Source organism: Dermochelys coriacea, chromosome 12, assembly GCF_009764565.3.
Source record: "Dermochelys coriacea isolate rDerCor1 chromosome 12, rDerCor1.pri.v4, whole genome shotgun sequence".
NCBI lineage: Eukaryota > Metazoa > Chordata > Testudines > Dermochelyidae > Dermochelys > Dermochelys coriacea.
In genome coordinates, this window is record NC_050079.1 from 25,373,393 (window position 1) to 25,396,639 (window position 23,247).

The following is a 23,247-nucleotide window of genomic DNA, read 5'->3' on the forward strand; positions in this document are numbered from 1 at the left end:
TTATGTTAACACATTTAGCCCTTAAGATCACTACAACAGGTCATATTCCCGGAGCTGTGTGCTGAGCTTGCCCTAGCCCTCTAGCACAGGGATACTAGAATGAGAGCTGTATTGACAGTGGAGAAGCAAGTGGCAATCACACTCTGGAAGTTTGCAACATCAGATTTCTACTAGTCAGTGGGAAATTATTTTGGAGTTGGAAAATCCACAGTGGGGGCCATTAATCATCTCCTGCTATGCAGGACTGTGACACTTGGCAATGTGCAGAACATAGTGGATGGATTTGCAGGAATGTGGTTCCCCACCCCCGAACCTTGGTGGGATGATAGATGGCACACACATCCCTATTTTGACACCATCCCACCTAGCCACAGAGTACATCAACAGAAAGGGCTACTTTTCTATAGTTATGTAAGCATTGGTGGATCACCAGGGACACTTCACTGATACCAATATGGGCTGGTCAGGGAAAGTGCATGACAGTCGCATCTTTAAGAACACAGGACTGTTCAGAAAACTGCAAGCAGGGACATTGTTTCCTGAATGGTGGATTACCATTGGCGAGATTGATATGCCAGCAATAATTCTGTGGGACCTCCTCTACCTCTTGTTCCCCTGGCTCATGAAGATGTATACTGGCCACCTGGACAACATAAAGGAAAGATTCAACTACTGGGTCAGCAGGTGCAGAATGACAGTTGAATGGGCTTTTGGTAGATTGAAGGGGCACTGGTGATGTTTACTCACTAGATTGGTACCCAGTGGTTATAGCTGCCTGTTGTGTCCTGCATAATATCTGTGAGGCAAAGGGGGGAAAGTTGTCATCAGGATGGAGAACAGAGATGCAGGGGCTGTCTGCTGAGTTTGAACAGCTCCACACAAGGGCCATTACAAGAACTCAGCCTGGAGCTAAGCGATTAAGGAAAGCTTTGAAAGAGCACTTTAATGGTCAGCCACGAGAATGTTGTATGCTGGACTGTTCTTTGGGCCTGAAGTTTTGGATGCTGTTAGGGATTGTTTAGTGCTTGCTATACACTTATAACTATGACTGTGTATTTTACTGAAGCTATGAATTATGTATTGCTTGCTGTACATTTATAAATAGTAGACTGTGTGTTTCCTTGAACCTATGAGTTCTGGTGTGCTCTGCATTTACAATACTGGGTGCTTTGAGTGCTGCTATGCATTCATGCAGTATTTATAAACTAATAAAGATTTTTTTTAACAGAAATGTATTGACTGGCTAAAACAATGCAGAAAAACAATGTGCTCAAAAACCCAGGAAATGCTAGACAAACTTAAAAATTAATGAAATCTGAGGTTTACAACTAGAAAGGCAGCAAACATTTCTGTCTATTTCAGTGCACAAACGTACTCCGTTGTGCTTCACATATACTAGCCATGGTTCTCATAGGTCAGTGGATGTGTGTGACGTTCCACTCCGGTGTTATCTGGACTGGTGATCTGCTAGGTCATGCCAATCCTTGAGTCTGGAAGCCAGCCTTACCCTGCTCTCTTGGGCTGATCACACACAGCCTCTGGCATGTAAGTTGCTCCTTGGATTGTGCAACTGAAGGACACTAGCCAATATCTCTGGTCCCAGACACGACCCTAGGAACCTCCGTCTTGCAGTGTTCAGTTATGCCGACTGGATGCTGCAAGCTTATATGAGTTTGTCAATTTAACAAAGAAATTGATATGTACCAGGCTTGTTATTTCAAGGGGAGTCTCTGACATGCTTCAAACCAAACGCACTGCTTCAAATAAAATAAATAAACAGATTTATTAATTATAAAGATAGATTTTAAGTGATTATAAGTCAAAGCATAATAAGTCAGATTTGGTCAAATGAAATAAAAGCAAAATGCATTCTAAGCTGATCTTAACATTTTCAGTGCCCTTACAAACCCTCACCATAGGCTGGCTGGTTGCTCTTCAGCCAGGCTCTCACCTTTGATCAGCACTTCAGTCGCTTGGTGTGGTATCTGTAGATGTAAGTGGAAGAGAGAGGAAAAACATGGCAAACGTCTCTCCTTTTTATCATGTTCTTTCTTCCCTCTTGGCTTTGCCACCCCCTTCACAGTCAGGTGAGCATTACCTCATCGCAGTTCCAAACTGACCAAAGGAAACAGGGTAACTCACTCGAGAGTCCAACAGGTTATTTTGTTGCTGCCTAGGCCAGCGTCCTTTGTTCCTGAGAGGGCATGCATGCCCTGATGAGGTGTGAACTGCCTCTCTGCTCTTGGAGAGTTTTTGCCTGGGCTTATTTTAAGCCATGAAGACACATTTTCAGCCTCATAACTATATATATGAAATTATAACCTATAACATTATAGTAACATTACTATAACAACAATGCTCAGTACATCATGAACCTTCCGAAGACACCTGACATGACAAACTTTGCATTGGATACCACACAATCATTTTATAAGGATGAACATGGGAGTGTCGGCTGTTCCCATGAAGTGCAGAACGTCACAATGTGAAGCTGTGGTTTTCCTTGCTATCTACCAGCATGAAATGGTAGGGGCCAGAATGCAGCCTGTGATGTCACGTGGTATGCTGAAGTGTGTAGGGGGCTGATATCTTAGAGTTCTCTAAGGACTCCATAGGGTGGGAAGTCCAGGATTTTTGGACTTGCAGGTCAACCAGGGTGTGCAGCTTGAGAAGACCCATTATGTCCGGTTGCAACTCCCTCTTCTTTTTCCATTGCAATTCCCGGGCCTTTCTGTCTCTTCTTTCCTTCTCCATGTCATCTGCCATGTTGGCCCTTCAGGCTCTTTTCATAGTCCAACACAATGCAGTACTGGCTTGCAGGATCTCCCTGAACATGTCCTCCCTAGTCCTCTTTGTTCTCGTCAGGATCAGGCATCATATGGGTATGAGGGGGCACCCTTCAGGTCCATAATGGTAGCAGTTGCTTTTTAAAACAGACAGATGTATCATTGGATTTACTGTCACAACAGAAAGGGAAAGGTGAGTTTCAAAATCATCTTCCCAAAGCCCCAAAAAACCTTTTAATAAGACATGCTTATTGACACTTCAGCTTTGGAGTTCTCAGCCCCAGCCATAGTGAGCATGGCCACCAGGGACCAGAGTGGGAAAGAAATTTTGGTCACATTAATAATAAAATGTCTGTCCCTAGCCCATGAGTACAGGTTAAGGTGAATGGCACTGAGTATTGGCACTATTTTCTACAGGCCATGATGATTTTAGCCGATATCTCACTCCTGAGGCTAACAAAGGCATAAAGGGATTAGCTGCTACTGGAGTTCCAAAACCACCGAAGCCTGTATGCTACTTGTCTGTTTACTGCAACGGTGCCAGTCAAAATCATCCTCACCTCAGAGGAAGAAATAAGGCTGCCACCCGTAGAAACCTTCAGGAGAGTATTGCAGAGTATCTCCAGGAAAGTCTTATTGAGATCTCTCAGAAGGACACAAGAGACATCCCTACATACATAAACAAAGTGTTCCACAAGGCCCACTCCACCTAACCCTACATGGAATGAAAAGCAGATACCAAATATGCCTCTGTTTGTTTATTACTACCTCTTCTCATACAAGTAAAACAATGAAAAATCAATACCCGTGTCTTGTTAATTTGGGGATGGGCTGGATGCAATCTTTAAAATTAAACCTCATAAGGGAAAATGCCTGCATACACCCAAGGTCCCTTCTTCTTCAGCTCATCTGTGCGTGGCTGACAATACTGGCTAGGCTTTGGTGGAATCTCAAACAGGTTCTGGCTTGAGTCATGCATAGACCCCCGCACTGCACTTCTCCCTCCAGCTGTTAATAGTTGGGGTCTCTGTCTCAGGCTCCTCCAAGATATCCATTGTGGCTTGCGGGATGCTAATGCAGGTCTCTGCCAAGTATGGCATGCCACTCATAAAAACAGCAGGTATGTGGCCCAGCACCAGATCAATTGTTGTCCTCCCCCGCCAGCCTCTAAAGGCCCCAAACCACATTACAACTTATTAACTTAACTGGGATAAATACAGCCTTCCATTTAAACACAGCACTGAGTTGGTTTATAGTAAAAATAAAACAAATTTATTAATACTATGACTTAGGTTAAGTGATGCCAAGTAACAGGAATAAATTTAAAAAGGGTTACAAGTAAAACAAAAGTGAAAACATGCATCTAAAAGTATAAAGCTTAATTTAGCAAGGTACAATCTTTGCCTAAGTAGGTTTCTCACCTATATTAAGTTCCCAGAGACTTCAACTCCCCTTTGGTTGAAGGACCCATCTTTCTCACCTTGCAAGAGCTCTTTTCCCTTGTGTCTAGTGGCAAATCCTAAAGATGGCTTCTCTCCTTGCTTATATCTTCCGAGTGACCAAGAGGAGAACATGGAGTCTGCAGCATACTTGGAACCACACCTTCCACTGGCACCTGAAATTGTTTGCATGGGGACCCCCTGGGTCTCCAGGAGGGGAATGATGAGCCTGTGGGGGGTCCTGAACCCCATCAATCCCCATAAGCCCCATGCAGGAGATGTCCCTAGTTGTCCCAAGAACAATTTCCCCAGTTATTGCCCCTTCTCAGTGAGAGGGGAAAAAAGATGGGTGCAGCAGACTGTAACGTTTAGTCATTGTTCATGGATTCAGTCCCATTATATTTTAAATATTGTTGGGTGACATTTCTTTTTTAAAATATTTTAATTACTTCTAATAAATTGTAGAGTTTCTTTGACTTATGTGTGGATGCTCCTTCCTAAGTATGATGAATGGAAGATGTTTTCAGGTTTGGGGTTGGGCCCCAGAATTCACAGCACATGAAATGGAATGAACTGTCAGGTGCCTTCATACAGCAAATACTTTTCCGTCTGTCCCACAGCCACAGCCCCTCCCAGATTCAAAAATATCTGAAGTCCCAACCATACCTGGGAGAGATGATGGGGAAAGTGCAGTTAGTGTTACGTGCTTATAGAAAGCACGACTAGTTATCAACACAGCAGAACTCTACAACACAAAAAATGGGTAGATAAACGTCTTTATGGCTTAGTTCACATGTAGAAAATCAAAACACAGTTCCAGTAATAATACAGGCAAAGACAGTATCTGCCACTACCCTGTGATTAAATGGGCTCTCCTTTCCCCCCTCCCTGAAACCCTGTCCAGTTTTAAACAGCCACTAAGTGCAGTTAGCGCTGCTGACAGCCAATTCCTGTTGGGGGCCTGAGGTGGGCTAGACAGAAAACTGGGGGTGGCTGTGCAGACCTGAGATTGCTCCCCAGAGCTGGCTGTGGCCGGACAATGTGCTGCAAAGCCTCACCACCAGACAGCAACCACCCTATCCCTGCCACAGGGGCACCATTTAGGGAGAGTGGGGGGCACCCCCCTGAGTTTTGTACAACATTATAGTTTTACTATTTGTGTGTGAGAGAGTATGTGTGTGTGTGGGAGACTGTGTGGGGGGGGAGTGACTGTGTTGGGGAAGTGTGTGAGGGAGATTGTGTGAGAGAGAGTGTGTGTGATGGGGAAAATATGTGTGGGAGACTGTGTGTGTTGAGGGAGCGTGTGGGAGACTGTATGTGTGTTTGAGTGAATGTGTCAGTGGACTGTCTCTTTAAGCCGAGCACTCAGGAGCCTGAATGCTTGTGCAGTACAGCAGCTGTAGCAACTCCCATTCCTGATCCAGAGGCATTAGCACGGACAGGCTCTCACCCCACCCCAGCTCAGCAGAGACACACTCAGTCAGACACAGAGCATTGGGCGAGTTCCCCAGCGCCCCGCCACCAATGGATCAACTTCCTAAAGAAAGAGAGACTTAAGTGTAAACATGGGGCTCACAGTTTCTGTCGTGCCTGCTACTGAGGAGCCGGTGTCACACCTTGGGGCAAGGCTAACATCAGGAGGGGAGCTGACTGTGCAAATCTCTGGACCACAGCCAGTGCAGCAAATCTGTCGGAATCTCTGAGCATAAAGGAACTGAATGGAAGAAAAAGACAATTTTCCTCCAGTCTGGGCAAGTGGCTAGAGCCTCCTCTCTGTAGATCGTGTGTGTGTGTGTGTGTGTGTGTGTGTGTGTGGTCTTCAGGTGTCAATCTGCTTCCCCTGGCTATTGTTGTTTTTAGGCAATGGGGAGTGGTAGGGAGAAGTGAGAGCAAGCGAATAGGGGGAAGAATAAGTGAGTATGTCTGCTGGGGGGAGCCAGGGGAAGCTGTGCCTTCAGAGCTGGATGGCCGGAGAGTAGTGGCTGCTAGCTGGGCACCCAGCTCTGAAGGTGGCGCTGCTGCAGCCAGCAGCTGGAAGGGGTGGCTGGAGGAGAGGCCTAAGGCAAATTTTGGAGTGACTATAGCCCCCACAAACTCCCCTACTGCCACCCCAGCTGACAAGGAAGGGTTGAAAAAAAGAATGGATACACCCTTCTCCAAAGCGAAAGTTGATAAGATCATGAAGAGACTGAGTGATCCTGACAACAGAGGTTTGTAAACAGTGGGAATAGTGAAGACAAAAGCATTGCACAATAACTGGATTTCAGCGTGGCTGCCAACCTCCACAGCACAAATCAAGTGGAGTTGCCCTGTTATAATGGTCTTTAATGTACAAATTGTCACAAAAATGAATGGCTATTGAGCTCGGTCATTGATGTTGGGATAAAGTTGCATGAGCCAAGTTAGAAGCAGGTATGTGAGGTTGGCACAGACACGCTACACAGAACAACATCGTTTCTGGGGAACAAAGTCCCTTTTCCCCCCTCAAATACAAACTGTGTCTCCTCAGCATCTTGGCGTCATGAACCTTTCATTGTTTCCTACATTTTTATTAATCAATCTGCCTCTGTGGTCCACTAAGCTTTGCAGAACAAGAGAACAGTAACCTTTTTGGTTCACATACTTACTTGCCCCTTTTGGTGAGCAAAGTACTGGGATATGGGTGCCACTGATGGCCCCCGAACAGTTGGGAAAGCCCATCCTGTCAAATCCAGCTATTATTTCTGCAACTTTTCTTCTGGCAACGATGCATGGGTAGATCATAGTGCTAAATACCTCGCAATGACATCTGCCTGTGCTGAGGGACACCTTCGTAACCTGTACAGCCGCTGGAAATGCACATGAAGGAACATTGGCACATGCTTGTGGGGCTACATAGATTTCTGAGGGGTTTGTTTCCGTGTGGCCAAAGTTAATTAGCCATTTGTTCCTGTGACAATTCACACATTAAAGATAACTATCACAGGGCACCTTTATTAGTGTTGGGTTTGTGCTGGGGAGGGTGATACTGAATTAAAAACAAATAAGGCTAATTGCTAAGTTGACATAGGTTTTGTAAAAGCCTGAATAAGTAATCTACATGCATGCTCCCTTTGATTCGTATTTTACCTCTAATTGAAATGTTAACATTTTACAGTGAATAAAGTGGTGTGCTAAGCATGACTCAGCAATATATGGTATAATTAAATAACAATGGATAAATACATAAAGTGCTGTATTCACTGTCACTCAGGAAGATGTGATGTATTTTAATATTCTGTGATGTGTGATTCCAGTAGAGCAGTGATACTCAGACTGAGGCTGCCAAGCTGCAAGTGGCTCTTTAACGTGCCTCCTGTGGCTCTTTGCAGCACATGGTATTAAAACGGGGGTGAAGCTTATCTTGGCCCAAAGCGACCGGCATACCCTTCTGGCAGCAGCTTCTAGGCGGGGGTCTCTGAGTGCCACTTCCGCAGCTCCCATTGGCTGCAGTTGCCAGCCAATGGGAGCTGCGGAGCTGGTGCTCGGGTTGGGGGCAATGCGCAGAGACACACCGCCTCGGGGCCACAGGGACATGCCGGCAGCTTCCGGGAGCAGTGTGGCAGGGCACGGCTGGAGGGAGGCAGCATGGGCAGGGAGCCACCTTAGCCTTGCTGCTGGCACGCCTCTGTGCACCCCCCGGGGGGGGGGATGGGGACAGCAGGTATCCATGCCCTGCATGGGGCGGGGGAAGCACGTAGAGCCACCTCCGCCCCACCGGGGGCACGCAGAGACGTGCTGCAGCCAGCCACAGAATGCAGCAGCTTGCCTGCCTGAGCTCTGCCGCACCGCCGGCTGGACTCAGGGGCAGGTTGTCAGATGAGATTTGTCCTGTATTTTGGGGGGGGGGGCCTGTCACTGGGGGCCCCGTGCCACCGCACTCTTTGTTTCACGGTAAATCCGCCTCTGATCAAAAGATCCCAGTCCGAAGGGAGGTCCCACCTGTGCCAGGTCCTGTACAAACACCTCGCCTCTAGTCTCGTCCCCGCAGAGCTAAGTCTACTTCGATACAAGGCAGAGAGAGAGAGAGAGAGAGAAGCAGGGAGAGGCGGCGCCTTGCGCGCTCGGTGACAGGCTGCAGCTCACCCAGTCCGCAGGGCACGCAAGGCGCTCAAGGCAACCTTTGGGTGGGCGGGATCCGGCATCGCACCTGCAGGGATGTGCCGGGGCGGCGGTGAACGGGAAAGGCGTTAGCCCGCCGCCCAAGGGAGCGCTGTGACGGCTCCAGCCCCTGCCCGGGCGGACCCCCGTCCGCAGGCCAGTCACGGCCGCGGGGGCTGCAGCCGCGTGCGAGCGGAGCCCGGGAGCACAGGCCCGGCCTGTGGGGGCGGGGCGGGGCGGGGCGGGGCCGGCACTGGAGGGGCGGGTCTGCCGTTATAAAGCGCCGCTCCCCAGCAGCCCCCTGCTCTGCCCGCCGCATCGCCGCCCGCCAGCACCATGGCCCTGTCCAGCGACCCCGCCTTCAGGAAGCTCGCCGAGTGGTACAAGGCGAACGCCGCCAAGCTCGTCCTGAGGCAACTCTTCGAGGCCGACAAGGACCGCTTCCAGAAATTCAGGTGGGCCCGCGGGCGCGCTCAGCGGGGCGACTAGGGGCGCCGCCGGACCGGTCCCCTCCCAGGGCAGCGGGGCCGGGGCTGCTGCAGGGTCCTTCCCAGCACTGCAGGCGGCGGCGGGGCCCGGGGCCCGCTCGCTCAGGGCCGCGGGGTGGCTTGGCGGAAGCCGTTTCCGGGCCCCGCCGCCTGCCCGAGTAGGGCCGCACGGGAGCGGAAGCCGCCCCGGGGCGCTGTCTCCGCACCGGTTGGTCCCGCGGCCCGGCCGCCCGCCCGGGGAGTGCAGCGCGGAGGGGACGGGGCAGTCTCTTCCCCCCCTTCCCCCCCCCCCGAGCTGGTGGTGCTCTTCGGGCACGGCTCCGGCAGAGCCCCCTGGCTCGGCGGGCTGCCCGCTTGCCCTTGACTCATCCTTGCGGCACGGTACGTGCTGGGAAGCACGGCGCGGGGCTGCGGCGGGGAGAGTGGCATTGTGGGTCCGCCGTGTCTCGGCCTCTCGCCTCAGCCCGCTTCGACACGGGCGCGGAACGGCCCCCAGAGCCAGCAGCGGGTCCGGGCTGGCCCTGAGCAGAGCCTAGCGGTGCCCCCATAGTTACTCGGAGCACACTGCAAGAGCGATACGGGATTGTGACCCAGGAAGGGGAAGCACAAGGATAGGCACAGACCGCGTTTAACGCTGCTCAGCCTCTGTGTGGAATGGAGCCGTGATTACCCTGGCTAGCCGGAGTGATTAGAATTCATTAACATCCCCATGTGCTAAATATTTAGTAGTGAGCTTCTTCAGATGTCTGTAGATCATGGTGAGAAATATAGACCCCCCGAGCTTTTGCCTTCTCCTGTACAGATAACTTCCTGTCAGGCATCACTTGGGTGGGAGATTGATCCAGTTGTTGGCATCATCTTGAAAAGGGGCTTTATGAATGGTCTAAGCATTTTAAAGAGTGTGTTGAAGACCAAGATGTATTTCTCCACACGAGTGTCCAAGAAGAGCTTTCTTGCATGCCTACTTCCTCTATGCTGGTGAAAATAGACTTTTTTTTAAATCCTCACTTTTGTGTAATGGTTGCCCCTGTGACCCTGGTAGCAAGATTGTGCCACCTTGTACTTTAAAGTCTAAGTTTTTAAAACAAATATTCTGGTTTCTTTGTAGCAGAGAAAGCACCTTCTGGCTTGCAAGGTTTCCCTGGCTCTAATACAACATTAGGAACTGAATTTGGTAGTGTTTGTTTTTGTTTTTTTGTTTTTTTGTTGAGAGGAGAGCAAGGGTGTCTAGAGATGTGACTATTTTAAATAAAGTTGAAATGAGATCAATAAAATATACATCCTCTTAAAATCTCAAACACCTATTTCATTCCTTCTTTGCATGCCTAATAGGATAGCATAGAATGTCTGTCCATGTTTGTTACATTCATACTCCTTTGCTGCACACCTGCCTGAGGAAAGGTCACATTTGCCAATTAGAAAAGGAGTACTTGTGGCACCTTAGAGACTAACAAATTTATTAGAGCATAAGCTTTCGTGAGCTACAGCTCACTTCATCGGATGCATTTATGCTCTAATAAATTTGTTAGTCTCTAAGGTGCCACAAATACTCCTTTTCTTTTTGCCAATACAGACTAACACGGCTGCTACTCTGAAACCTGTCATTTGCCAATTAGTTTGGCATACTTCATAGTTTGTGGGAAGTGTTCATACTTGCCTCCATGTCACATGAATTTGACCTCTTAAACAAAAAATGCATAAGTCTTTTGACAGATGCTGAGAGCAGTTAATCCATCACCTGGATCATAGTTGACTGCTCCTTGAAATTCAATCTCTAGTTCTGGCACACTGACAGAAGGAGCAGATTCCAGAAGCATAGGTTGTCCACTAAGAATACCCTACCACCAGCTGTGGAGGGTTCAACACCAAAACTGCTGGCAGCAGCATAACCCCAGCAAATTGTAATTATCTGGAGGTTGCAGACTGAGTCAAGCTTTTCTGAAGCAAATAGCCAGTGGAGTGTATGCAGTGCTGGTATGTGTTCCTAACAGCTTGCCCCACTCAGGAAAGACAACTATATTCTGCACCAGCTGAAGTTTGAGTGCTTCTCAAAGATAGCCCTAAGCAGAGTGCATTGCTGTAATATGGCTTGGCGATTACGAAGACCTAAATGACTGTAGTAAGGTATACATCAGAAAAGAACAGAGCCTCTAGACTAACTATTGGTGTGTATGGGGCGGAAAGCATTACAGGTCACCTGGGAATTTGAGCAATGATGGATTCAAGGTTGCAAATGGCTTTATATTTAACATTGTAGGTGGGGGAGACCAATATTCTGTATGGTACTGTGGTAATGGCTTTACAGGAAACTGTTACATCACTTAAGTATGGACGTGGCTTAGGTGATAAGTCACTGTTTTCATGTGGGTAGCACCATTTAATAGATGCTGCATTGCAGAATGTGCACTGTAGCAGAATATTATTGATCTATGGGGCGTTTCTGGATTTCTTCTTAAAAAGAGTATGTGACTCTCTTAGTAAGTTTAAAATAAAATTACATTGTATTCCTTCAGACTCCAGATGAGGTGTGGGTGGTGGTTAGATTTGTTGTGGTAGCCCACAGCAGCTACAATGATCCAATCATCTTTTATATAAAAGATAAGTTGGGAAGTTCCCCTTCATCTGAACAGGGAAACAATTATGAATGACTAGTTTCAAAGAATTTCTCCATTTTTAGTAACTAAGATTTTTGTCTGGGATATTTAATTTTCTAGGTCTAAGGTTGATGATCCCTCCCCCATGAATAAATAAAATACTTCTGTAGGATACAGGGAGCCTATGTTTCAAGAATGTGAACTTAAGTTTACCGTACATTGAATAGAATATAGACTGTTGCAACTTCCTTGTGCTTAACTGTAGTCTGAGATTGTTTTTAGAATTCCTTTAAATTATGAAAAAGCTATTGATATACAAAAGGGCATGATATTTTGTTAGTGAAGTAGGTTCAAACTTTGGGTGCATAAAGCAATTTAGTATCAATTTAAAAATGTGAGAAACATATCGTATAAAACGTAGCTTCTTAAAGAGCTTGTCTCAACAGGTTTTATACTGCTTTAGCTCAATCTGTTTAGAACTGTACAACCCCTAATGTGGATGTAGTTAAATGATTAAAAGGTGCCTATACAAGTATAGCAAGCTTTCAGTATAAAGGTGCTTATAGCAAGCTATATTGGTATAAGTACTTTTATACCAGTATAACTGCAGCCACACTAGGGGTTGTATATCTAAAAGTGTAGGGGGAAAACTAGCCAGAGACTCCAGTTGGTAGGAGCAGCTGTAGCAGCAGCCAAACCAAGGACCTTTCAAACATGCAGAGAACTTTCTACAGTTTTGACTGGACTTTCTCTGCCCTGTGCTGACTGGCTGCTTTCTCTAACCTTCTCCCTCACAGTTGCATCACCTCAGCTTCACCCACACCTGCCCCTCTTACTCTGTTCTCCCCTGGCCTGTATTCCTCTTCCCACTTCCCTTCAGTGTTTTCTTTCCCTTCACTTTTCTTTCCATTTAGCCGGTCCACTCCAGCTTACTTCCCCCACCAAAATAAAATGTGAAGCTAATTTGCTAATTAACACTTGCTGCCATCACATTGTTCACTCTGCTTGTGTTTTATACCCTTCCCCAACTCTCGTCAATTTAGATTGTAAGCTCTTTAGGGCATGATCTATCTATCTATTACTGTATTTATACAGTGCCTAGCAAATGGGGCCCCATTCTTTGCTGGCCCTTAGAACAGATGCAGTTATTACTTTTAGTGCCTAAGTAACATCACCTATTTTGATTAGGAGGTAGTTTTGCAGTACAAAAATTGTGGTGACCAGGCCTAAGAATTAGAGCATACTTAACCTGAGGAAACTGGAAACCTAGACCCAGCATTAGAGAAGTATAAAAGGTGTATTAGAACAGGCTGATCAGACTGTATGTAGTATGTTGTATTTGCTACAATTCTTTTTCTACTTCAGTCTTACTATCTGCTTTTCTGGTGCCTGCCTGTTGTTCTCTTTGATGGTACCCTAAAGCTTTTTGCCAAAATATCTTCCTTTCCTCATTCAAATCTGTACAGCAATCTTAGTTCTAATAGGATTAGGGGGGAGAAGGAAACAAAAAATTTTAAATTATTGGACCCAGATGTACATGCCTGACTGAGTTACTGATGTTACAATAATAACGTTAGTCCTGCATCTCCCCATCTTGCGCCACCCTCCCTGTTTATGGCCCTTGCTTGTTGTCACATCAAATTTATTTGGGCTAGCGGCTGTGTCTTAACTTGCTCTTGTTAGATTCCTAGCACAACTGCGTACTCCAAAATAGTATATAAATCGTGTTCAGACACTGGGGAAGGAAAGCTTTGTCTTTCTGCAGCAAGGAAATAATAGTGAACAATGTAGATTTTGATCCTGAGAGGGGTTGAGTACCTGCAGCATGCATTGACTTCAGTGGGACTTGTGGGTGTGCAGCACCTGGAACAAAAGAAAAATAGCATAGCATAGGAAAGCAAGATTCCTTGGGTAGAGACACTGTTTCCTAGTGTTGGAATGAGTAATGGGAAACAGTTTCCTGAGTTTCCCCTACACAGGAGAAGTATGCTGTAAAAGTAGTGCCCAGTGCAAAGAAAATTAGGATGTATATGACTGGAGGATTCAGTTGCTTTGCGGGGTATCGAATAATTAGCGCTTCCTACTACAGCAAGGGGCTAATAACGTAGTCCAGTTTCCAAGAAGACTTAAATGCATGGCAATACATGACTTCTAATAAACACATCTTCATGTTGCAGCCTTCAACATATCTAAGGCTAAAAATACTGATCTTCTGAGATTTAAACTATATTCTTCAAGGATTAGTTAAATAATTTGGAGAGCTCTACTGGACAGTGAGGATCAGATTACACAACTCACAAATGAGATTAATACTGAATGGAGCAGAGTACATTTTTTTTTTTTTTATATTTGGAGTTGTAATAGGTGTCATTGTGTGGTGCGTGGTTTTTTTTGTTTTTTAAAGCATGCTTGCTTTTTTCACACTTTGCTGCTGGAATGAATATGAATACTTGATTTTTTTTTCATCTTGTTGCTTTTATTGAAATGACTGGCATAAATGTCAATAAGATTGTTTCTAACACTGTTTAATAAATTTCATTCTATTTAAACTCTCCAAATAGAAAATGGACACTAGTTGGAAAATTATAGTTAAATTAAAAAACATAGTTTAGTATCTAGTAAATCCTCTTATGAAATGTGTTGGGCAAAACTGTCCCTTTGGCTATTCTTGCTATCTTTTGTAGATGTGGGGTTCAAATTATTTGGATAATCTTGTTACTTGCATGCATAAAATAATAGCTCTGTTGGAACTTGCAATTTAACAAACCATCTCTGTTGGCAGTGTGACTCTGAATACTGATCATGGGGATATCTTGGTCGATTATTCAAAGAACCTTGTTACAGAAGAGATCATGAAGATGCTGATAGAACTGGTAATTCCTTATGTTCACTCTGATCTGTCAAAAGATGAAAACAAGTTTGTAGAAAAATGCAGAGCTAAATCCTTCCTGGCACAGTTGGTTCTAGCACAGGACATAAAAGTCAAGATCATCAAGGGTATTTGGGTGCCTATTGGGAGTTAGGAAACTTAAATATTTTTGAGAGCTGAGCTGAAGTTTTCCCATCTTCACAAGGATTTGGTAGGCATTAAGCCCATGAAACCTGCAGACCATCCTAGGGATAGCTTCACAGCTTTGCTTTTTGGCCCCAAGGCAAAATGACTCTGTCAGGAGCTATTCTACCAAAGCCTCTTCACTGACCATGAGCCACACCTCGCTACCCACCTCAGGAGGGGTTTGGCTGTGCAGCAGAGCAACCAGCATAAGATAATACTGATGAGGTCTGCATTAATACAAGATGGGACTCCTCATGGAATTGAGAATGGGAAGATTATGCCACGTAAGATGACTGTCTGCTCCCTAGCTGCAGAGCACTGGCAGAGGGCTTTTGTACTATCTAATGGAGTATATCTGAGAGCTGCCTCTAATCACCACCACAGCCCAATCTGTGTCTACATGCTGGCATTAACCGTATAACAATTGGGCCATTCCAATGTAATGAAATATCAGTTTGTGGAGCCAAAAACGTTTCCTGTCAATCAGATGCTTTTAAAGATCAGTGCAGGTCTCTTAAACAAGAACCAACTTCTTTACATTAGTTAAAAAAAAAAAAAAAAACTAAATTAGTACAAGTGTCAAGTCCTTAACAGAATTACATCTGCAGTTTAAAAGTGATGCATGAAACCTCTTTTGTTGCTTAAATAGTCATCTGAAAGCTTCAGGACTGTCATTTCTGAAAAGATTTGCTTGGATAACCTCAGTTCAGTGTGATGTTCAGGTTTACCATTCTCCCTGGCTACTTAGTTAGATGAAAGACCAAAACAGTCTTGTATCTATGATGCATCATATTTGGAAGTACTAACAGAAATTTGGACCTGTAGGAAAAAATTACTTTCAATCACTTTTCTGTTTAAAATAAATAAATAGGCTATTGATTGTTGTATTGTTGATGTTGACAAGATGAAAGGGAGTAATTTTAAAGTTGAGATTGTCTTGTCAGTTTCACCTATACCACTCTCCCCTCAGTGAACAAACACTCTCTAATCAATTTCCTTTAAAACAGGAGAAAGAACTCTTACAGTTGTAAACTACTGGCAGACAATATAACTGTTGTTGTTGTAGCTAGTTAGTTTTATGGAAGAAATTATTGCCTTTCTGATGCAGTTGGGCCTATCTGGGAGGGGCCAGTTTCGTCTACCCTTAAGTGAATGATATATATATATATATATATTTTTTTTTTTTTACCCTTCTCAGGCAAAGTCAAGGGGTGTTGAAAATGCTAGGGAGCAAATGTTCACTGGAGAGAAGATAAACTTCACTGAGGTAAGGTTTATTTCTGTCTGTGGCTATATCACTTCGTTCAGTAGCTCTCAACCTTTCCAGACTACTGGACCCCTTTCAGGAGTCTAATTTATCTTGTGTACCCCCAAGTTACACCTCACTTAAAAACTACTTGCTTACAAAATCAGACCTGAAAATATAGAAGTGTCACAGCACGCTATTACTGAAATTGTTTACTTCCTCATATAACTGTAAAATCTATTGGAATATAAATATTGTACTTGCATTTCAGTGTATGGTGTATATCTAGATCAGTATAAACAAGTCATTGTATGAAATTTTAGTTTGCACTGATTGCACTAGTGCTTCTTATATAGCTTCTTGTAAAACTAGGCAGATATCTAGATGAGTTGATGTACTGCTGGAAGACTTCTGCATACCCTCAGGTACACATTCCCTGGTTGAGAACCACTGACGTAGGTTATGCATATTTATGCTGGAGGGGTGTGGGGCTGGAAATTACTACCACATGTCTACTTATGGTGCATTGAACTATTAAATGTGGTGATAGTATTTATTTCTTTGCTCAAGTACATCACACCATACACACACACACACAGTCTCTGGGGAGCAGACACAAACAAGTAGTGATATCAATGGCAACTGAGGTGGGGTGGAGAGCTGGAGACCAGCCTTACAATTTACTGGGCCCCAAGCTGCTGGAAGTGGAGGAAACTGGACCAGAAATCGTTTCCCACACTGGCCTGGTTCTGAAGGCATTCTGCTGGAGAATGGAGATGGGACCAACTGATGAATTACAGAGCTCACATCTGACATGGGGCAGGGTATTAGATGCAAGGGGACGGTTTCTTTGCTTCTGCTTAAGACCAGTCATGGTGAAGCTTAGCAAATGACACAAGAACTTTTACTAAGAACTGTGTAAGAACTTCTGCTTTGTGCTGTTGAGGATACTTGTCAGTGGCAGTTATAAACCCAGTTTTTTGGGAACTAGCCACCTATTGCATCAAGAGAACAAAGACCTTCCCTTTTTTCTAGGTGTGAAAGTGATCACTGTATCCAGGCTTATTAGAACCCACTGTTGCTCAAAGTTGATGTGTGCTTCACAGGATTTTAGTTAGATTGGATAAAACAAATTGAGCAGCTGCTCACCTTTTTTTTTTTTTTTTAAATTGAAAATGGAAGAAAAATCTGGGTGATCTACAAAGTAGCTCAACCAAGAGGGTTATCTTAAATATTAAAGTTCCATCAGAAAAGCTCTACAACGTGAAAGGAAGTTGTTTGCTTGTGTTTATTGACTATGTAAACTTGCAGAGACACTGTTAAACACTTTGCTTCGAAGAGCTCAGCAGTTTTATTATTTTTGCTTGTGGGTATTGCGTGTTTGTAGAGGTGTTTTGACATGTCCAGATAAAGCAGCATTGGAAAGGCAGTTTCCCTCCCTTTCTGTATTAATCCATTGCCCTTAAAGGACAAAAGTAAAATAACAATTTTCAGCTCCAGCTAAGGCTTTGCTTTTTTTTAATTTATTAAAGGCAAGCAGTTAAAACTTCAGTGGCTAGAATGACTACAGACCATTTTAAAACCTAACTTCAGAAAGCTGAAGTCTGTGTTTGGACCCAGAAATAGGAATTTAGTTTGTACTTGCAATTGCATATATGCAGACTTCATATTTCAACTGTCTAAAAATTGGCTTTGTGTCCATCAAACCTCCTCTTTGAATTCTGACTAGTAATTCAGAAATGATGCTTGGGAGAGTTCACTAGTCCAAGTTCAGAATGAAATTACTATTTTTTTTTCTCCTTTTGAGTTTCAAAGTCAGTGCAGTCATGGTGATTGTTCATCCGTCCCATGTGCAGTCATGCAGCCCCAGGTGGGAGCACCCTGCTTTCTAAGCTTATTTTGGCTGAGCAGGGCACAGCTCTACCCCCTTCAGCTCTTGATTTTTATTAACTATCTGCGGATTGGTGTTGAGGGGTAGGTGCTGAGCCTCAGAGGCTCAACCTGGTATAAGGAGCCTGTGGCTTATCACAAAGTAGCCCATTTTGACTACTTCTTATGAGGTTGCTCTCTTCCCTGCCTTGAAACAATACACCAGTCAAGATAAGTGTTTACCAGAGAACTAATTCTGAGGTAACATTATTTTAGAGGAGTGGACTTGGTTCCCTGCTTGGCCTCCAATACTTATGCCCTACTTCAAGGGCTGCTATGGTAAGAGGTAGTAATACAAAACAATCACCTCTGGTGACTCAGAGTCCAGGAACGCTTGCATTTATCAGACTCCTAGGTCTCCTTTATAGTTGGCAGAACTATATCGGAAGGTAGACCTGGAATCAGATCAGTGTTTAATTTACACTCTATCTGGCCAAGCAGAACATCATGTCAAATCTTCTAAAATCAGAAGTGTCCAGATTACTTAAAAGGGATACCATCAAACAGAAAAAAATTTAACATGTCCAAAGCAATAAAAATTCAGGATTGAGCTGTACGCTAATTTAGAGAATATTCTAAATCTAAACAAGCTGTTGACCACATTTAAGGCTGATCTATATTTTGATGCTGGAGGCGTTGTCTGCCTGGTGTGCATGTATGCAAAAGTCCTATTTAGTGCACCCATTCATAGCAATGTCATGTGTACATCCCAAATGAGTGATCATTTGGATGGTAAGCTACTGTTTAGTGGTCACTGCACCAGAAATGCATCTCTTCAAATGCAGTATTTATCAATTTGAAAATTAAGATAAAAATAAGTAGAAATCAGTTCAAGTACTAATATATTTGATTCCATGGTGAAGTGACCAGGACTATCCTTTATCCCCAATTTAAAAACAGGGTGCATCTTCATAACTGTGTAGCTCAGAAAGCTCCTGAGTCTTCTGACCCAGCAGCCACCAAAGCTCTTAAATTGGATTCAGTACTGTAATTTAACCCATAAGCTTTGGCAGTTCATATCTTCCTTGTTGGCTTTGCCTCGCAGACCAGGTGAATTGTTTAACGGTAAATCCTCCATCCTAGATTACAGCAGCAACAAACTCATCACTGCAGATGGTGAAGATTCAAATTCTGGCCTCTGATATAAGCAGGGGTGTAGTGCGTCTGAGACTAGAATTTGGCACTACCCTAGAATTCTAACATAGCACACGAGTATTTGGGGGCTCTTCTTGGGATGCGCATGTTCTTCTATTCCACTGCTATCAATTTCCCTGTCACATGGCTGCTACTTGTATATGCTTATTTTTCTTTTTCTGTGTATTGTATTTTCCTGTTACTGCTGTAGTCATTGAGAAAATGCTAAAGTACGTAACTCCCTTAAGTGATTGACTAAAACCAGGAGTTGATCATAAAACTATCTTCAATCCTGAAGACCATAATCTCTGCTTAGTGCAGAAGTATGAATTGCAAATGCATTAAAATAGTTTATCAAAAGATCAAGCTTTAACTACAATTTCAAATTCATTACCTCTCACGGCAATCTATTAATGTTTGCCTAATATGCATACTACATACTTTCCTTTTCTAGAATGTCTTTTGGACAGTTTTCTACCAACTCTGTCAAATCTGATTGTGTGCTTAGATACCATAGTGAGAGGATGCAGGCTACAGGCGTAGAAGACTTTCATGTTAATGGTCTGAGAGATCCTTAAATAGGCAGGCTTCAGAGCCTTTAATGTTGTATTGCTGCCTTCTGGGTGCTATTTTGTGTATCTACGCTGCCAAACTGCCTCAGTTAATATTTTATGATGGTTGTCTCCCCTGCTGCCTTGTTTCAGACTCGGGCTGTGCTTCATATTGCCCTGAGGAATCGCTCCAATGTTCCAATATTAGTGGATGGCAAAGACGTAGTCCCAGAAGTTAACAAGGTGTTGGACAAGATGAAGCACTTCTGTCAGGTATAAAATCCTTAGTTGATTGATTTTGACCTGTGTACTTCACATCAGTGTTCTGTTGCACTTATAATATGAACTACTACAATACCTAACCAATCTAAATGAGGGACAGTAGTAGCTGCATGAACAAAATGGATCCATATCTGTACCTGTCTTCCAGGAATGGTTACTTTTTCTGAACAAGACTTGCTAGAAAAACTTTCCTGAGTTTGCATTTAAAATTTTTTGTTTTGTTTACAATAATATTTTATCCTCCTTCATAACTTGTGAGTTCCAATTATAAAAATATTGGGCACAAATGGCAGTTAGGCACCAAACACCTAATGACTTCTCCCTTCCCTTACTAATTTCTTAATCCCTTGGTTGTATCTCATTTACTGTAGAAATGTTTTCCTAGAAGGAACTTCCCCCTTAAAGTCACTTACTAATGAGTGCAGTCAGGAGGCTCCCAGCTCACTTGTCACTTGACAGGTGCTCCAACAATTCTACAGTGTATTGTAGAAGGTGTCTTGGACTCGTCAATCACATAGCCACTTTCTTGGAGCATCTCGGGGTCTTTCATAAGGTATATGTAAGAGTCAACGCTATTTGTTTGCAACTTAACAGTGTGAGAATTCTTTGGTATGCTCCCTGGCTAGTCTAAACCTTGCATCTTCTGCTCTCAAATCATAAGTGACTATTGTCTTTGGTTTAGTACAGCACAACATTTAAAATGTAGGTGTCTGTCAAACTAGTTCTAGACACTCACTTTTGTAGTGACAATTCTTTGATTAAGAACAGTTGGCTAGGAACAAACATGGAGAACAAAGTGAGTGTTAGCTTAAGATTTGGATGAATTTCATATGCCTGAATGCCAAAATCAGATGCTTGATAAGGACTGATCAATATACACTGTTCTAGGTATCTTAAACCTGCCAATACATAACAAACACATCAGTGAGGTTCAGGGATGATGATGGGGTAAACCTTTGTTCATGAGGCTGTCGTAAATCCTGCCCAGATGGTAGTGACCAAAAGTTACCCTGGCCTGATGACTGCTAGGTGGCCTATGTGAAATGAGTTTGGAGTTGATCCAGTTCCCAATGGAGAAGTGCCCAAACCAAAATAACTGACACTAATTGGCACCTTTTGTTGGCAGCCTCAGCCCACAATTAAGAACTGAATGGGCTGTAGAAACTCAGTCTTTTATCCCTTAAGTTCTCCTTCCTGGACAGGATTAAAATGTACTGGTGGTATAGTGTGAGGAAGCTTCTATTGCTGCCTATGCCATACCTCTTTTGCAGATATGGACTTCAATCTTCAGAGCTAGCAATTGGGCACTTTGCATGCAGACCAGAGCCCCTCTCTGAGTGACCGACATAATCATGTTTAAATATCATTCTAATCTTCCTTGTGGTGGTGGAAACTAAAGGATGCTTGATTTAGTCTTCTCTATGAAGGCAAAAAATATGGTTCCTTAACTTGGTTTAAGAGGCTATGGTTTAAGTGGTGCCTTTTTTTTAAAGTAGCCTGTTGCTGAGATTGCTATAAATTGTTACATAACTGTGTAAGTCTACAAGTTTTCTTCAGTAGAGCATCATCTTCATAAAGCATGTCTGGGGAGAAAGTATTAGAATAATTGGCGCTCCAATTAATCTGATTGCAGAAAAGAAATAGCTTTAGAATTGGGTAACATTTTCAGCTCTCCCTGGTAGTGGATGTTGCTCATGTTTGCAAGCTTCACTCTGTGCAATGAGTGGGATTAATGCACAGATGGTGGATGATGGGCAAATGCAGGTTGCTATTTTGCTATTATACCAGTTTGACAGCTTTTATTCAAAACTTTCAGTAGCTGGCAGACCCACAAGAGCAGGGCTGAAGCACAGAACTGATTCTTTTAATACAAGACCTGTGTACAATGGAAAACCTTTGAATATTTTGTTTAGACATAAATCTTGTATACCCATGACACTTTTTTAGAACAAGTGTTCTATTGTATCTAGCAAAACCTACTTACTTGGAGGCCCAATGCAGAACTTCAGATCCAAACTCCTCTGAATTTAAGTTCAAATGCAAACCAGACTTTAATAGCTCAGAATCCTCTCCATTTTATAGATTTTTTTTTTTTTTTTTAAATTTGGGTTGCTCCTTTGAAGTTCCTCCTCTTTAACATTCATATTTATTGTAATTGCCATGATGGAACACAGGTCTTGTATTCTGTTCTTGTAGACTTCGGCACTGGTATTAGTATGCAGTACTTTGGCTGTGGTATGAGGAAATCACTGGCCTATATGAAGCTTTAACATTTGTCACTGCTCTACAGTAAGGGCCCTATTCAGTCTTGTGAAAAATGTGCTGCTCCAGTTGGAGTTGAGTAAGGGGAGTATGTGAATATGTAAAGACTGACCTTTGCCCTTTAAGTTAGTATATTTGTGTCCACAATGAGTCTTTTTTAATAAAAACTCTAAATCCTTTTTTGTTGTCTTATGGATTTACTTTTCAGCTGTGCATTTGGTTCTTTAGTATTTGCTTGTTTAAAAGGAGAACCTTTTGGGAGAATCTCCTAGGAGTATTTGTGACCCTACTCTATAAATAAATGATCTTGATATTGTAGTCATTGTAACTTAACCTTAATTGAAATCTGTGTATGTTCATTGGTGTATTTAAACTGCAGAAAGTTCGTAGTGGAGAATGGAAAGGCTACACTGGAAAGGCAATTACTGATGTGGTCAATATTGGGATTGGTGGCTCAGATTTGGTAAGCTCTCAAATACTGACTTCTGCATAATGTTTTGTGATTTGTGAGCACGTGTGTGCACATGCGTGCAGCGAAGATTTTACAACCTAACTATATTGATGCTTTCCAGGGCCCCGTTATGGTGACTGAAGCCCTGAAACCATATTCCAAGGGCGGCCCTCGTGTCTGGTTTGTATCCAACATTGATGGAACTCATATAGCCAAAACCGTGGCTGAGCTTAACCCTGAGACAACACTCTTCATCATTGCGTCTAAGGTATAGCAAATATTAACACTGGTGGGTGACTTTCTCAACTTGTAAATGGTCAGAATGGAGATCACTCAATGTATAAAAATTGCAGCAAGGGAGGTGTAGGTTGGACATTAGGAAAAACTTCCTAACTGTCATGGTAGTTAAACACTGGAATAAATTGCCTAGGGAGGTTGTGGAATCTGTAATTGGAAGTTAAGAGCAGGTTAGACAGGCACCTGTCAGGGATGGTAGATAATACTTAGTCCTGCTTTGAGTGCAAGGGACTGACCTAGAAGACTTCTTGAGGTCCCTTCCTGTTCTACAATTCTATGAAAATTCTCCAGATGTTTAAATGATTTGTGTCCAAAAACAATACTTAGTTGAGCCATACCCAAAAAGTCTTGTCTCAGTGTTCAATATCCCATAAATGGAATTTGTGATGCCATGGAGCTATTTCTTTTAAAATTCAAGATCAGGTTTAGCGTTTCCCCGTCTTTGATGCATTTTTCCTATTTGTTAGAACCTAGTTTTACTCAATTGTATATTTGGTTCTTGATGATAGATCCTACACAAAGTACAGTAAACTTAAAGATCTTCAAGTAGCATTCTGTAACGTTTGTCACAGTAGCTGTTCTATATTACTTTTTTGTATTGTGATTGTCCCTCA

The 23,247-nt window shown here is 43.5% G+C and overlaps 1 protein-coding gene and 1 long non-coding RNA gene across 2 annotated transcripts in view; one reads left to right on the plus strand and one right to left on the minus strand.

Annotated features, from left to right (window-relative positions):
* Positions 1-2,328: 2,328 nt before the first annotated feature.
* LOC119841457 lies at positions 2,329-8,542 on the minus strand. Its single transcript, XR_005288554.2, has 3 exons — positions 8,330-8,542; positions 4,267-4,891; positions 2,329-2,957 (listed from the first exon to the last, which is right to left on the minus strand). It is a non-coding gene; the product is annotated as an uncharacterized LOC119841457 (long non-coding RNA).
* A 27-nt stretch (positions 8,543-8,569) lies between these two features.
* Positions 8,570-23,247, plus strand: part of GPI (glucose-6-phosphate isomerase) — a 28,085-nt gene continuing 13,407 nt past the window's right edge. Inside the window, exons 1-6 of the mRNA XM_038368920.2 lie at positions 8,570-8,799; positions 14,209-14,299; positions 15,680-15,748; positions 19,495-19,614; positions 22,265-22,348; positions 22,458-22,604. Of these exons, the coding sequence (XP_038224848.1) occupies positions 8,681-8,799; positions 14,209-14,299; positions 15,680-15,748; positions 19,495-19,614; positions 22,265-22,348; positions 22,458-22,604 (630 nt within the window). The 5' untranslated portion in view covers positions 8,570-8,680. The remainder of the gene's footprint in view (positions 8,800-14,208; positions 14,300-15,679; positions 15,749-19,494; positions 19,615-22,264; positions 22,349-22,457; positions 22,605-23,247) is intronic.